At 35.4% G+C, this 17612-nt stretch overlaps 1 protein-coding gene across 1 annotated transcript in view; it reads right to left on the bottom strand.

The window, feature by feature from the left end:
- The window catches only part of LOC150095635 (dynein axonemal heavy chain 8-like), a 2108518-nt gene that overhangs the window by 1084083 nt on the left and 1006823 nt on the right, over window positions 1-17612 (bottom strand). The window contains exon 46 of the mRNA XM_090409931.1: window positions 9600-9734. Coding sequence (XP_090266057.1) covers window positions 9600-9734 — 135 coding nt within the window. The remainder of the gene's footprint in view (window positions 1-9599; window positions 9735-17612) is intronic.

Raw genomic sequence — 17612 nt, 5'->3', positions numbered from 1 at the left:
ACTATAGGCCTGAGTGTGGAATTGGGTTTGTGGATTTTTGGTAAACCGTTTATTCGGGAAGGACGGTAACGGAAATTTTAAAGTTTTTTCATGATGTCAGAGGGCCAGGAAGATACGTATTTAAGTAAGATTTTTAATTTCTTAACTTGTGTTTTTGTGGGGTCGTGTTCCAGTGGGATGTAGGTAGTGCGATCTTGGGGGATAATATTCATTTTATGATTGTATGCACTGGTATTAAAAACGACTGTGGCATTACCCTTATCCGAATTAAACCTTGTTGTTTTTTCATTCTCGGTATATAGTCGTTCAAACTAATTTTTATAATATTTTCAACCGAGTAAAGATGAACAATAACATATATATATATATATATATATATATATATCTCATCCAGAGTTTCTTATTTAAAGTAAAAACACCTTATAGCAACTTGTACAGGTAAAGTTGATAAGGCTCCGTATTACTAAAAACCTTGGTATTTCAGGGTCTAGCTACTCATTGAGGAGACTTCAAAAAAGGTTGAAACCGGTCTGGGTAGTGACCCCCCAGCCATAATGTATAACAGTATACATCTTCTAGTGAGATGTATTTTACATTATCGAAAATACTAAGAATAGTGATCAGAGTTTTACCCACCTTTATAATGAGTTGCCCTGGTGTTGCACTACCTTTGACTTGAACTATGTTCAGGTGCAAACTTAACTGTTTTTCTTACTTGGGACAATGAGTAAAAAAAAAAAAAAACCAAGTTTATAAAATTACTTGGTATCCTTAATATATATAATATATATATATATAAAGAGCCTGTGCTAGGGTCTTTGCCACCCGCATGCAATGTCTATCTAAGCGCCCCTGTAATGATCCAGGCGTGTGTGGTTCTTTTACAATAATAAAAATTAAAATGATTTGAAATTGTTAAAATAAATTTTGACAGAATAGCTACACATTGGTTCGCTAAATGTAACGAACCATGGGTGTTGACTAGGCAGGATAATCATTAAAAACCAGAATATTCAAAAAATTCTCAAAAGTTAAAGCAAATTTTGATAAAGCTACTTCACTTTAATCGTTGAATATAATGATACAGGGATTATAGCCTTCTAACCGACCGAATCGCTAACAAAATTAAAATGAATTTTAATTAAAGTTAAAATTTATTTGAACTAAAGTTTAAAAAATTCTGTTACAAGTTACTAAATTCTCAGTAACTTTTTTAATATTAAAAATTTTTTAATAATTTTTATAAGTGAAACTATCTTTTAGGAAAATAAAAGAAACTCAAGATAGATGAGAAAATAAGAAAAGAATTCAGAAATAATTAGAACATTTAATATAATTATTCAAAAAATAACATCTTTACAGAGTAACAGAAAATAAATTAAATTACACAAATATACTTGAAATTTTTTAAATTTTAGGGTTTTTGATTTCATATTCATAAAATTAGAATGAATAGTCTTAACGTCTAATTCTGCACATACGTCATTTTCAATAGCTATTAATGCCAAACTAACAAGCCTTTTTTGTGACATACTTGTTCTTAAGTAGGTTTTAATCAATTTCAACTTGGAAAAGAAACATTCACCGCTCGCTATACTAACAGGTAAGGTTAATAGTATTCTTAAAGCAATTGAAAAGTTAGGAAAAGATAAATTATTGGACACAATAAAATAAAGAATATCGAAAGGGTTTTGAATATTTAAATTATCCTTCCGAAAAATATCCCGGAAAGCACATAACTCGTCATATAGTTCTATTGCATTTACAACTTTATTGTTGCCATCCTTCAAGAGAATCTCTGAATCGTCACAATTTTTTCGTAAATCTTCGTTATTAATTTGTAGCAATCTATACAAGAAATTGAAATTATCATAATATGTTTTTAATTGTTCAAAATGTTCTATTAACGAACACACTGCAACATCTAGAAGTGTATAAAACACATTCGCTCTAAATTTATCTTCTGGCGATTGTGGCATTTTGTCATGATGCTCGTAGTCAAATTGTCGTGTCTTCTTTCGTCGTCGGTCTTCTGTGCCAGTTTTAAATTCTTGTTCTCCGTCCACCTCTTCACTCAGTTTTTTTGCCGTTTTAGAACTTCTTTAAAATTTGTATCTGATCGATACAATTGCAAAGAAACTAATTGTATCTGCATTCACTTTGGCTGCATCGTTAATGATTAAATTTAGAGTATGAGCAGCACATGGCACGTAAAAAACCTCGAGGATTTTTGTTTAAAAGCAAATTTTGGAGCCCATATTTTTTCCCTTTCATATTTGCCCCATTGTCATACTCTTGACCTCGCATGTCTTCAATGGGAATGTTCCATTTTTCCAGTTGTTTCATTATTGTTGCACATAAACCACGTCCTGTGGAATCTGATATATCTGCAAAACCTAAAAAGTCTTCCCGGATCTTGACAATTCCATTGTCACAGGAAACAAAGCAAATAATAATGGTCATTTGTTGTTTTACTTACATCAGGTGTGCAGTCTGAAATTATGGAATAATATTTAGATTTTCGAATTGATAATAAAATTGTATCCCTGATTGCATTACTTAAAGTTTCCAATATTTCATTTGGACTGTCTTTACTCAAATAGTGTACTCTATTGTTTCATTGTAGGGCTCTTTCAACATGATTTTCCATAACAGGATCAAACTTCGCAAACAGTTCGACTAATTTTAAAAAAATTGCCGTTATTCCTTTCATATAATTTATCAGATGATCCACAAAAAGCTAAATTTTGGCTACCAAGGAATTTTATAATTTCAATCAAGTGTTCTAAAACACTCGTCCAATGTTTCTTTTCCATTTCATACATGCTTTCAGTCTGGCAATCAATAGTAGTTTTGTTTTTAAATTTTTATCAAGTTCCTTCCATTTTAAGAAATTTTTCATGTGAGCTAAACTAGTCTCATGTCTATACAAAGTTATACTTACATTTCTCCAATCGTTATAACCTTCTACAAGACACTTGATTCAGTATTTGCGAAAAGTTTGCAACAAAAAACAAAAACCAGAATTTAAAGTTTTGGAATAAATGAGCCATGTTCTTGGCACGAGCTCCCTGTTTTCCATTTTTCTATTATAATACGTGCCACCAAATTTACGACTGTATGTATCTCTGGGATATATCATACTTCTTTTGAACAGGCCCCATTTCAATTAAAACAACTCAGAATTTTTCATCAATATTTCCCCATTCACCTGGATCTTCTAAATTTACTGAGACTAACAATGTGTTAGTTTCGTGGTCAACTACAACTAAATCTTCTCCTAACTGGTTTTCACTTAAATCCTGCATCTTGTTATCTTGTTCAACAGTTGTAATAGTACTTTCATTCAAACTGGATAATGTACATGGTTCATCAACTCTGATTTCTGATGTATCGAGTTGGTTACAATCTGCATCAGAATATTTTAACAAATTTATTAAGAGCCCCACTTTGTTTCTTAATATCTGCTTCTTTCGCAGCATGACGCTTGCGATTTTGTGCGCCAGATAACTTTTTTTAATTTTTGATTCCATTTCTATTTAATACCCACAAGAAATTATTACACAACACGACACAGATATGAAACAATAGTCCGCACTGCACTACTGTCAGTAGCCTATTGAGATGCATACTATTATAAATCTACTGTTGCTATCCTGTCATTACTGCGACATTGTAAAATTTTATTATTATTTTAACTTTGTATACTTGTAATTTCTATTAATTACTTGTGATGTCTTTTTTCTTTACTTTATACTTTATTCTCTGTTATTCTAATGTAGCTGTGCATGCTTTCTCTCTCTCAGAATCTCTCTTGTTTATATTATTACATGCTATGTTTACAAGAAAGTCAAATAACATTTATTTACATTACTATGAAATGTACACGAATTTAAACATTAGGGAGATTGCTTTCTCTATCCTTCTATAAAAACTCTTTAGCAAAATTTAGAACCTTTTTTCTTCAACTTTAAAATACTTTCTTTAACACAAAATGTTATCTACTCTCAGTTTACAAATTTTACTTATTAAACTCCAAGCTTACTCGCAAAGAGGTTACCTAAATCTCTCTGTTAAGTTATCTTTACAAATTTGATATCAACTTCTAACATGCCAATTGATTCTCTTAAGGACACTTCTTAACCTTATTAAATATATATCTTAAAGGTCTTTCTAATACAACTAAAAGAGGAATTATATAAAAGTTTTAAACTTACAAAAGCTATGCATCTCACAATTAGTCAAAAGTCTTTCACTAAAATTTCTATGGCAATTCTTTCATTTCAGATCTCCATCTGGAATTTGGCTTCGGCTATATCAATTGGGAATGTAGTGGGACTCGTACAGTTCCGGAAAAATGTTATTCTCCCACCGCGAAATGAAAAACTTACGAGCGAAGGTACTTCGGGAAATTTGCCTCGCCTTTTCTCCTCTACAAAAATGCCTGGACAACTGCCGTCTCAAATAGCTTGAATTGCCGCCTCTAAGAAACTGAAAATGCCATTTCCAAGAAAAATGAAACTGTTGTCAACTGTCAATCAGGATCCCTCTGGACTGGAAACTTTTCTCTTCTACGGCATTTGGGACGTCTCCTTTCGGCAATTTGAAAGCAATTTGTTTCGTTTCTCTCTCTCTCTCTCTAGCAATGTCTCAAACCGAGAAGCTCCTTTCTGGAAGCGGAAAACCCCTCTCTCAACCAACGTCTGGATCTGGGATGCTCTCTGAGGATGTCTGGAACCGAGCAGCTCTGTCTCTCTTCGGCAACGTCTGGGACCGGGCAGCTTTAACAATGTCTGGAACCGACCTGCCTCCTCTTTGACAGCATCTGGAACTGGGCAGCCTCTCCTGTCTCTCTGTGGATGTCTCTGGATCCGTGCAGCCCCTTTTGTTTGCTTCAGTCCCTTTTTATTATACCTCCTCTGAGACCTTGAATGAAGTTTGGCAAACCCCAAAGAATCAGTATGATTCTTTCATCTTAAGTTTCAAGTTCAGCATGCCTTTTGTTCTCCACCGCTTTCTTTTAATTGTAAATCGCCATCCATCGGAAAGTTGTTTGAACCCTTCTGACTGACTTAGCAGATGTTTACACTTAGAGCCTGCAAGCCTTTCTCATACAAACAAATTTTAATAACAACCTTTCTAATGCCACCATGTAGATCAATTACATGCAGCTTTGGCGATATAAACATTGCCAGTGTTTTTAATACTCTAACATATTCTTATTAAAGCAGTATATACAGTTAATTTCCAGAATGTTATTTACAATAACATCTAAAACAAACTATACAGAGACAAACAAAGTTTATTTTTACAGTATTCACATGGGACTTAATCTGAGTAAATAATCGAATGTAATGTGCTTTGGAATATTTAAGCTACAATCGAGTTTTTACAGTACAGTATGACTGGTTACGTAGCAACAAATGTTTTGTTCGAAAATTCGTTTCTGCGCATAAAAACAGTTCATTGTTTCACTTTAGATTCTGGAGGCAAGCATTTAGCCTGTTCTCACTGCAAAATTGTAATCAGAAGGCAATATACAATTTTTTTTAAATTTTTATTCGGTGTATCCGGCCTTATTTATTTTAATATTGATCATTCTAAGAATTTTTTTGTTTTTATGATAAAAATTTTGTTTCTTAAAAATGAACTTATGACCCATGCCCCCTTCATAGCGGCGCCCGCATGCACTGCATGCCTGCTTCTGCTGGCCATGTATATATATATATATATATATATATATCACATCTGGATGGATGTCTAAGTGTGCAGAAATTATAATGAAGTTTGCAGAATAAATAGTCTTAAATATGATGCCCTATCTCCCTATACCTTTTCCAGTTTTGTAAATCAGCAGAACCTGTAGTACTTAAGTAATAAAATATATTTACAACTTTTTAAGTTGAAACTGATATTAGGAAACATACCGATCAATAAAATATTACTTTCATTGCATAAGAATAAAAATATTATGAAAATCTAATTCCTAAATACATAAAAAACTATATTTTGTGAAATTTATCTTGCACTGCATTTACTTTTCATATATCAGTAGCAATGCAATATCATTTCAAATTTCTAGCGAACAGAGCTTTCACTGAATTTTATTCTAGATGAATTTTCGATGAATTTTTTCTGCAATAAAGTTTCCTCTCGATGAATTGTCCATGAACCTTTCCAAGGCTACTGTCACTCTGTGGCTGATTAATATATACTTTTTTATGTAGCTTCAACCAATGACAGGATGTCAACGTATAACACATAAGTAATGTCAGTTGCTAAGAGATTTTTAAATGGTCAAATTTAATACAAAACTTTTATAGTTTCTATATTTGGCTTTGAAATAATGCTAGATTTAATATCCACTTAATTTTTATAAATTTGTATTGCAAAAGTGAAGCCATTTGGCTATATATTTTAGTAAAAAAAGATTTTTGAATGTTTTTTTATAATTTTTTTTGTTTGTTGGTGTATTTTTATTCTTTTTCTATAATTCAGAAATCCTGCTGTAGACAAAGGTAGAATTTTCTGAAGCCTCTTCACTCTTCCATTATAAGTAGGATAACACACACACACACACACACACACACACACACACACACACACACACACACACACACACACACACACACACACTTAGCAAGATGAATCTTATTCACTTAGCAAGATGAATCATATTGAAAATATCACTTTTTAGTGGTGGGTTGACTGAAAGGGCCTGACTGTCAAAAGTGAATTGTAAATAAAAGGAGATATTAAGTAGACATTCTACTTAAAAGTTTTTAAGAGATGAGACAAAGAAACACTAAATGAAAAGTTTCATCTTCTGTCTCAAGGCCACTGTTGATATTAATTATTTTAATGGAACAAGTGATGGAATTATGAAATCTGAAACTGTAAAGTGGCTTTAATGAATAGGCTCTACTTTGATACAGTGTTTATAAAGAAGAAAAAGAAATGGCTTTTCTCTTGTAAAAAAAAAAAAATTATAATTTGTGCTTCTTGTAATAAAATTGCCTGAAGTAAGAATATTTAAACTCAGTGAAACAGAGACAATGAATGGAACAATATATATAAGGAAATACTGCATAGTTCCAATGAAGTTAAGAGATTTCATATTTTGAGAAAAGGTCTGATAAAGAACTTACTCAGAATGAACACCTATTGTTTGTAGGAATATATTAAGTAGGCATTCTACTTAAAAGTTCAAAGAAACACTAAATGAAAAGTTTCATCTTCTGTCTCAAGGCTAGAGGTGCAAGAGGAGAGTGTGTTCCAAATACTGAGTACTCTGGAAGCTGTTGTAGTAAAGCTGTTGGACTGGATGGTATTTCACCACAGGTTTTGAGAGAATGTGTTAAAGAATTGACAGCTGCGTTGACCTGGCTTTTCAATAAGAGTCTGGCTGTGGGAAAGGTACCCAGGGAAGGGAAGGAAGGTAAGATAGTGCAACTGCATAAGGGCGATAGCAGACTGGAAGTGTCTAATTAAAGGCTTATTTTTGTGTGTCATCTGTAGTTGTTAAGGTCTTGGAGAAATTAGTGAGGGACTATATACAGTGTTGGGCAGATGAGAGTAATGTTATCTGTGAGAATAAACATGGATTTGTTAAGGGGCACTCTAGCTTTAGTAATATGATTGCCTTTTATAATAAAGTTACAAGAGCAGTTGATGAGGGAAAGGCATATACAGCCATTTTTTTGGATTTTGCAAAGGCGTTTGACCGGGTGCCACACGATAAGCTGATATTTAAGTTGCAGAACTTGGGTTTAAATGCCGGGTTAGTCAAATGGATTCAGGATTGGCTGACTGATAAGTATCAGAGAGTTGTGTATGGTAGGTCAATATCAAGGAAGCAGAAGGTTACAAGTGGGGTTCCACAGGGTTCAGTACTGGGACCTGTATTGTTTACCCTTTATATCAATGTTATTGTCAATGGATTGCAAGGGGACATTCAGTTGTTTGCAGATGATGTGAAGCTGGGAAGAGTTATCAGTAATAGTGCAGATGTAGCAGCTCTGCAAGAGGATTGGAATAAACTAGACAAATGGGAAAATGAATGGGGATGTCGGTTCACTGCAGCAAAATGTAGTCTTGAGATTTGGGATCCATCGATGGGGAGGATGCATACTCAATTGGAGGAGCTGTACTGGAGGAGATAGGGGAGACAAAGATATGGGGGTGATGACTGATAGAAAACTGTAATTCAGAAACATATTGCAAGGGTGGTAAGGGTAACTCAGAGGACTGCTGCAATACTGAGAAGGATGCTGACCTGCAGAGATAAAAGAGTTATCATTCCATTATATAAGATCCTGATCAGAGCACATTTAGAGTATTGTTCTCAGATTTGGTCCCCAGGATTTGAAGGGGATAAATTGACTGTCGAAAGGGTACAGAGGCAGATAACAAAGATGGTTTCAGGAGTGTACAATATGAGTTATGAGGATTGACTGAGGGGATGTGGACTGCAGAGTTTGGTGGATAGAAGAAGGAGAGGTGATATGATCGAGACTTTGAAACTGTTGAGAGGCAGTTACAGGGTAGACATTGGAGAGTTCTTTCACTTGGTGGAACAGTGGGAAGGAGCAATGACAAGGGGGGGGGCATCCCTAGAAGTTACGATAGGAGGCTGTGTGCAAGAGGGTAAGGAGTGGTTTCTTTGCATGGAGGGTGGTTGAACCTTGGAATGCATCGCCTGAGAGAGTGGTTGGAGAAGGAATGATCAATGAGTTCAAGGAGTGGTATGATAAACTTTGTGTTTCCTAAAAACGACCTCCCATGATGAGACTTTTGACTCCATGGACACCTGGATAATAATAATAATGTTGTGAAAAACAAAATGCTCAGTCTGGTACATTGATTATACATGTACATAAAAGTACATGGTCCTGGCCCCAGTATGGGCTGCTCATATTCTGGAAATATAATACATCTGAGAGACTATTTTTATAGTCAGCAACACCTATGAAACACACTCTCTCTCCTTACCTCAAAATATGGTTGCATTAATTGTCTAAGATCTAAGAAACAGTCATCATAAGAAAATATTGAATTTGACTTTTTGAAGTAAAGTCATACTTTATCCAGCCCCTAGAGGATGACACCTAGTTAGTAAATTACTTCCTTTTCAGTCACAACCTGCATTGTTTCTACAATTGAAGTGGGTGCTGTGTGTCTTATCAACCTGTATTTTGCATGATGAAGATGCTGACCTGAAATCCAGTAAAATATTATTATTTATTTATTTGTTTTTTTTGGTGCATATATATCACAAAGCCGTATTATGAACTTGCTAATGGCCTGGAAACTTAACTTTGTCATTTTCATAAAGTAGAGTAAGATGCTATCTACTGGAAAAGCTACATATTCTGTGTAAAGCTACATTTATTTTATTTTTATCAATGATTATATCACTTCAATTTAATTTCGATTTTTTGACAAATTTTCAAAATGCAGGTAAAAATGACATCTCCTGACAAAGATTTTAAGCATCACAGGACCAGTCAATGAAACTATTCATTGTATGCATGATATCTAACAACCCTTATAAATGATAAAAATTTCAATAAATATTTCATATTAATAGGAAACACTACCTGAAACATCATTGGTACAGTTGCTGAAGAGAAGCTTAGATTTTTAAACATGTTTTTTTCTGGATCACCACTAGAGAGGACACCTTTAATCATAACTGTTTTTGCTGTGCCTTGTTCACCAATAAGAAGTACAGCCTTATGGATGAAAGCAAACTTATTTTAGCCATCATTGAATGATAAAAAAAAAAAAATCAGAAAAAAGTCATAAACTGCTTTTCAATAAAAAAAAATTAAATATCATAATTACTATAACTAACATGTTGAGTTCATTCAGAGCACTTACCACTGTTTCTGGCACCCATCACAATTATTCTCAATGTTCCAAGAAAAAAAAAAAATAGCCCTCATACTATAGTTAACCACACTTATCTTCAATTATATCTGATAAAGAGTATTTTAATGATAATGTGATAAACCTTTTCACTACTTGTATATGAGAAATATACAGTGCTTGGAAAGAAATCAATGGACACTAGTATGAGTAACAAACTGCCATGGAACCTGCTTTAATAAGATGTAGGACTTTTCACTGTCATGCACTTTTCATCACACTTTCATGAGACGACTACAACCATTCTACATGGTATATCATGTTGGAGGCTTAATGGATTTTTTACGATACTCAAAAAGAATTAAAATAGAATTTAATGCTTCCTATATTTCGTCCTAGTCACTAGGACATCTACGGGGATTACAAAAACAATTAATGTAACATGCACACAAATATCATACAATACTAAGCCCAACCACGTGGGTGACACTAAAGTCCTACCTAGGTGGAGTGCCCTCTAAGGGTGGTAGTAGGTGTCCTGGAATGTAAGGTGGGACCTCTGGTGATGAGTGTTTCCCAAATCTTCGGAAGCTTAATGCAACCGTATTTATTAAGATTTGGTTGGTTTCTGAGAGCTGCTGCTGCTTCTAAGAAAAGTCTCTCTTTCTTGAATTTGCTGTGGGAGAGCATGGTGGTTTTCTTCCATAATACCCTGTGGGTGGTGTCCAAAACATGGTCAGCCAAGCCTAAATGTTGTGTTTACAGATGTAAGACTTGTGTTCCTCCAGACGGATGGATGCTGATCTGCCTGTCTGTCCAAAGTATGCCAGCTTACAGGAACAGGGTACTTTGTAAATTCCAGGCAGAGAGAGAGAGAGGAGGGAGCTGATCTTTCGTAGAACGGATAAGGGTAGCAAGTTTGCGGTTGGGGCTTATATGCTGTGTGTAGGTTGTACTTTTTTAGTATCTTGGCTATTTTTTTGGATGTGCCACAGATGTAGGGTATGGTGATGGCATTTTTAAAATCTTGTTGACGAGAAGGATAGGGAATGGGGGAGGAACTGATTATTTTTTTGATACTGTGTTTGCTGTAGCCAATGGAGAGGAAAGTGCTGTGCATGTGGTTAAGCTCAGTAGTGAGGGCGGTTCCACTGGAACAAAGATTGTGGGCTCTCTTGGTAAAAGTTTTAATAATGCCATATTGTTGAGGGTGGTGGTGGGAGAGTTTGTGAATGTATCTGCCTGTTTGTGTGGGTTTTCTGTATACAAACATATACAATGTATACAATGCATACAATGTTTGCATTGTATGCATTGTGGGCTCTCTTACCAAGAGAGCCCACAATCTCTGTTCCAGTGGAACTGCCCTCACTACTGAGCTGAACCACATACACAGCACTTTCCTCTCCATTTTCAATGGCTACAGCGAACACGGTATCAAAAAAATAATCAGTTCCTCCCCATTCCCCGTCCTTTTCGTCAACAAGATTTTAAAAATGCCATCACCATACCCTACATCCGTGGCATATCCAAAAAAATAGCCAAGATACTAAAAAAAGTACAACCTACACACAGCATATAAGCCCCACAGAAAACTTGATACCCTTATCCATTCTACTAAAGATCAGCTCCCTCCTCTCTCTCTGCCTGGAGTTTACAAAGTACCCTGTTCTTGTAAGCTGGCTTACTCTGGACAGACAGGCAGATCAGCATCCATCCGCCTGGAGGAACACAAGTCTTACATCTGTAAACACAACTATGGCCATTCAGGCTTGGCTGAATATGTTTTGGACACCACCCACAGGGTATCATGGAGGGTGTTGTGACAGACCTGGTGGTCAGTTGCTAGTGATGAAGAAATGCATTACCAAATAGAAAAGATGAGTGCAAAAAGAGTAATCATAACGGGAGACTTTTATTAATCCAAATATTGATTGGGTCGCAGTAGAATCTCATGAGAAGAATGAAAATGCATTTATTGAGTAATTGCGGGAAAACTTCCTCAAGCAGCATGTGACAGAAGAAATGGAGAGCAAGGAGTGTTAGATTTGATTATAGTGTCAAAGGGCATTTAGTTAAAGACTTAACTATTCTGCCTCCGGTTGGTGACAGTGATTATGCGGTACTCACTTGGGAAGTGACTAAGTTCATGAATGTTCCATTCAGAAAATGTTAAATGCTGAACTACAAAGCAGGAAATTATGACCAACTGAGGAGTATACTGAGTTCAGTGGAATAGGATCAGTTGCTGGATGGAAAGAGTATCAACAGTGCATGGGAAATATTTAAACAACGAATGATGTGATATCAGAATACGTCAAGAGAGGTCAAAGAATAAATAGAGTAGGAGTTAAATGGATGTGAAATCTTATTAAGCAAGAGATTTGTAAGAAAAGGACGTTGTGGAAGGAATACCATTTACATAAGGATGACGTCCGTTATGAAAGTTATAAGCAGCAGGCTAGAAGAGTCACAACTGTTGTACAGAAAGCAAAGTCAGAGTATGAAAAGAAACTGGGTCTGCATGCTAGAGACAAACAACAACAATTCTATTGATATGCTGCAAGTAAAAGAAAGAATCAATATGAAAGAATAACTCTTCTAAATCAGATGGTGTGAGGGTTACAGATGCAGAAGAGGCTGTTCAGTTAATGAGTGCCCATTTCTTAAAAAGCTATCGAACTGGTGAACTCAACATTGAACTCACTGTTACCTCTTCACTAGATGAAGAAATGCAGGTGTGTGAGGCTGAGGTATCAGAGCTGTTGCACAAATTGGATAAAAATTCCACAATAGGGACTGATGGGATATCAGTAAGTGTGCTAAAAGAGTGTTCAGCTGAACTGGCCATTCCTTTCACCAGGATGTTTAATATGAGTCTCAGAACAGGGATGATTCCGCAGGAAGGGAAGGAAGTATGGTAATTCAATTGCACAAAGGCAGTGCAAAGACCGATGTATCCAACTATCACTCAGGAGTGGTGGTGAAGATTTCGGAAAAATTGGTTAGGGCCCGCATTCAGAAATGGGTTGACAGTGAATCCCTACTTTGCAATGAACAACATGGGTTTACTAAGGGAAGGTCATGTTTTAGCAATTTGCTCACATTCTATAATAATGTTACCATTGAACTAGACAAGGGGAATAGATACACCATGATACTTTATATTTTGCTAAGGCTTTTGCAAAAGTGTAAGGGATACAGCATGGAAGACTGTTGCATAAATTGGAGAAAATGGATTTGGGTTATACAATATTAACAGGATGGCTGACTGACAGATATCAAAATGTAGTATATGGGGGAAGTGTCTGCAAGATTTAAGGTAACTAGTGGTGTACCATAAGGATCAGCGCTTAGTCCACTGTTATTCAATCTGTACATTAATGATATTGGGAAGGATTTGACAAGCGACATACAGCTATTTGCTGATGATGCAAAGATAGGTAGGTAATCAGGAATGCTGCTGATATGCAGAACTTGCAGAATGATTTGAATAGGCTGGAATTGTGGGCATGGGAAAATGGGTGTCAGTTCAATGTCAGTAAATGTAATGTCATTCACTTTGGCCTGATTAGATATTGAATGTTGAATTATATTGGTTGGATTAGGCTAGAAGAAACTGATGATTATGCTAGGGATCTTGCAGTGTTAATAGATAGGAAGTTGAAGTTCAGGGGCCATGTGGCAAAAATTACAATTACAACTCAAAAGATAATTGCATTGCTGGAACGAATATTCACATGTAAAAATAAGGATGTTATTTTGCCTCTTTGCAAGGCCTTGATAAGACCTCACTTGGACTATTGTGCACAGATTCTGATATACTGGAGAGAGTACAAATGATAATGATAAAAATGATATCAGGATTGTGGAATATAATAGATTTAGTTTAATCCTTTATCCCAGTGAGAGCAAACAAAGTTTGCGCCTGAAAATATCTTCAGGACTAAATATAGTGTTGTACTATCTTATCCAGTAAGTAGTGCAACACCAAGGCAACTCGTGGCAAAGGTGGAGCAAGCTACCAGGCACTTCTAACCCAGTATCTCCCATAATGCAAAACACATTTCCTATGTGGATATGTATATACTGTTATGCATTAAAGGGATTGGCCATCTACCCAGACTAGTTTCGACCTTTATTGAGGTCTCTTCAGTGGGAGCCAGGCCCAGAGCTGGAGATACCAGGCAGAAGCAGTAGCAAGTCATCTGTGCCTATGGGAGTTGCCAAAAGGTTTATCACCTTTTTTTAAAAATTACTCTGGATTTAGAGAAAGATGTTGAAAATTTATTTATCACTAGGTTAGACTATAATAGATTTAGTTTAATCCTTTATCCCAGTGAGAGCAAACAAAGTTTGCGCCTGAAAATATCTTCAGGACTAAATATAGTGTTGTACTATCTTATCCAGTAAGTAGTGCAACACCAAGGCAACTCGTGGCAAAGGTGGAGCAAGCTACCAGGCACTTCTAACCCAGTATCTCCCATAATGCAAAACACATTTCCTATGTGGATATGTATACTGTTATGCATTAAAGTAGATGGCCAATCCCTTTAATGCATAACAGTATACATATCCACATAGGAAATGTGTTTTGCATTATGGGAGATACTGGGTTAGAAGTGCCTGGTAGCTTGCTCCACCTTTGCCACGAGTTGCCTTGGTGTTGCACTACTTACTGGATAAGATAGTACAACACTATATTTAGTCCTGAAGATATTTTCAGGCGCAAACTTTGTTTGCTCTCACTGGGATAAAGGATTAAACTAAATCTATTATAGTCTAACCTAGTGATAAATAAATTTTCAACAGGATTGTGGAATATCAATTATGAAATCAGATTGAGAATTTGTAGACTGCAGACATTAGAAAACAGGAGAAAGAGGGGTGATATGATTGAGACTTACAAACTTCTGAAAGGGTCATATACAGGATTTCAATTGATGAAATTTTTCAATTTATGGAGGGGTGGGGAAAGATGTGAGGGCATCCTTGGAAGCTGAGAATGAAGGCTGCTAAGAATAGGGTGAGGACTAGATTTTTCTCTCAGGGTGGTGCGCAACTGGAATGGATTGCCATTGAATGTTGTGATTGCAAGTGGTGTTAATGAATTCAAGAATAAGTATGATAGATGATGTGTATAATATGTGGCCTCCCTCGATGAGTCTGATTCCCTGGAGGTTGCTCTTAATCATAACAATAATTATAATCATATATAGAAGGGAGTAAAGTGTTAGGAAAAATGCAAGGGAAAGAATCATATGTGCATCAGGTGAAGATTCGTTTAGATGTTAATACAGCTGAAGGAATGAAATACATATTATGACGTATTCTTAAAGAATGTGCTGAACAGGTGGCTATATCCCTGACCTAGTTATTTAATAAAAGTCTTGCAGGGTTCCTAAGGAGTGGAAAAAAGGCAAAATAGTACCATAGAACTTTCCAATTACAGACCAGTCTGCATGGCTGTATTTGTAGTCAAGGTGTTGGAGAGATTATTTAGCAATAAATACATGATTGAATTGATAGACACACCATTCGTTATGATGGTCAGCATAGAAATGTAAAAGGCAGGTCTTGATTAAACAATTTACTTAAATTTTACGATAAGGTAACAAGTGTGAAAAGTCTGACCAAGTGAAAACTAACAAGTCTGACCAAGTGAAAAATAAACTTTCAACATCTTTCTCTAAATCCAGAGTAATTTAATAAAAAGGGGGCACACCGTTTGGCAGCTCCTATAGGAGGAGATGGATGACCTTGCTAATGCTTCTGCCTTGGTATCTCCACTTGGGCCTGCCTCCCACTGAAGAGACCTCAATAAAGGTCGAAACTAGTCTGGGTAGTGGCAATTCCCTTAATGCATAACATTATACATATCCGCAAGGAGATGTGCTTTGCATTATGGGAGATACTGAGATAGGAGTGTTGGTAGCCTGCTCCACCTTTGCAAGGAGTCACCTGGTGTTGCAGGTGACTCCTTGACACCTTACCCCAGTCCTGAAGATACTTTCAGGTGCAAACTTTGTTTGCACACACTTGGATAAAGGATTAAACTAAATTTATTAATATTTTTATGTTACATTAGTTTTTTGTAATCCCTGAAGATATCTCATTGACTGAAACGAAATATAGGAAGAATTAAACTCTGTTTTTAATCCTTTCTGAGTGCTGTATACAATCCATTATGCCTCCAACTTGATATGGTATAAAAGTCTTACAGTGGCTGCACTGCATGGTTCAAAAGGCCTGGACAGAGGAATGAACTCCTGATGATTGGAGTAGAGCTCTAATAGTACCCATATATAAAAAGAGAAATAAAACTGAATGTGAGAATTACAGAGGTATTTCCCTACTGAGTGTTCCAGGCAAGAGTTATGCCAGTATGCTTGAGAAACAGTTGAGAAGAATTGTGGAAGAACAAGCTGGATTCAGGCCAAATAGACGCTGTCAGGATCAGATCTTCACTTTATGACAATTAGTTGAAAAAGCATAGGAATATAACCAAGATCTGTATTTAAGTTTTGTCAATCTGGAAAATGCATATGACAAGGTGCCAAGAGAGAAGCTATTCAATACACTACAGTTATATGGTGTCAATTGGGCATTATATCAAGCAAAATTTAGTCTTTATTTGAGTTGTAAGTCAGCAGTTAGAATTGAAGGAAGTTCAGGAAGATAGTTTAATGTTAAATATGGTGTGAGACAAGGATGTACATTATCCCCTCTGTTATTCATTATCTATATGAATCACATTATGAAGGAAAGTGGTATTAACCCTCCTACCAGCCAAGGTGGATGAAACAGCCAGACAACCCCAGAATTTTTCATAGATCAAAACTTCATCAGCATTCTATCTTTAATCAAGTATTTACCCTCCTCCGCTGTTAATCCCTTAACGGTGATTTTAGAGCCATTGACAGATTAACTGTAGTGGAGGTACTTTTGAGTCAATAGTCTTTCCATGTACTGTGGTACTTGGAATTTGCTTTACTGTACTAGAATATTTGATCGTTTTTTTTTTTTTTTTTTTTTTTTCCCCCTGCACAATTTATTATGTCTCTTTCCAAAAATAGAAGTTTCACATCTGCCAAAATAAATAATCAATCCTGAAATAACCACAGATCAGTCTTTGCAATGAATATATTTTAGTAATAGTAAATTTCCTTCATTTTACTGAAAATATAGATTCTTTTCACGAATTTTCAAATATTCGATTGCATTTAAAATATTTTGTCAAATATTTATATTTTAAAATAACATTTAGTAAAATAAATATGACATTTTGCTTTCTTTCTTAGCAAAACATCTTTATATGGATTGTCACATTTCAATTTTAGTAACGATTTTTTTTGTTTGTTTCTTTCTTTTCTTTTTTTAATGAACAACGGATGATTATAAACTGCATTACTCGGTTTCTGATATTGTGTCTTTTTTGTGTCAAAAGTTTATATCCAATGGTATTTTATTAGAGACTCTTTGCCTTCTTCTTTTGCATAAAATTGCAACTGATTTTTTATTTTTTTTATTTTTTTTGTAGGATGCACATTACTAAATTAACCACTGTAGATATGTTGAAAATATAATAGGAAGGATACCCTGTATGGAATGAATCAAAATTTATGCTCATTTTTAGGATATTTAACCCCCCCCCCCTCCTGTCCGGAACTCAGTTATATAACTACTTGAAATTTCTACTGGTTTGAAAGCTTTCAGATAGTATTCAAAATCTCTTATTTCAG

This window comes from Typopeltis vanoorti, chromosome 20 (genome assembly GCF_054136105.1).
Source record: "Typopeltis vanoorti isolate ZY-2024b chromosome 20, IOZ_Tvanoo_1.0, whole genome shotgun sequence".
NCBI lineage: Eukaryota > Metazoa > Arthropoda > Arachnida > Uropygi > Thelyphonidae > Typopeltis > Typopeltis vanoorti.
Note: the sequence above shows the minus strand (reverse complement) of the source record. Positions and strands in the feature narration are given on the sequence as shown.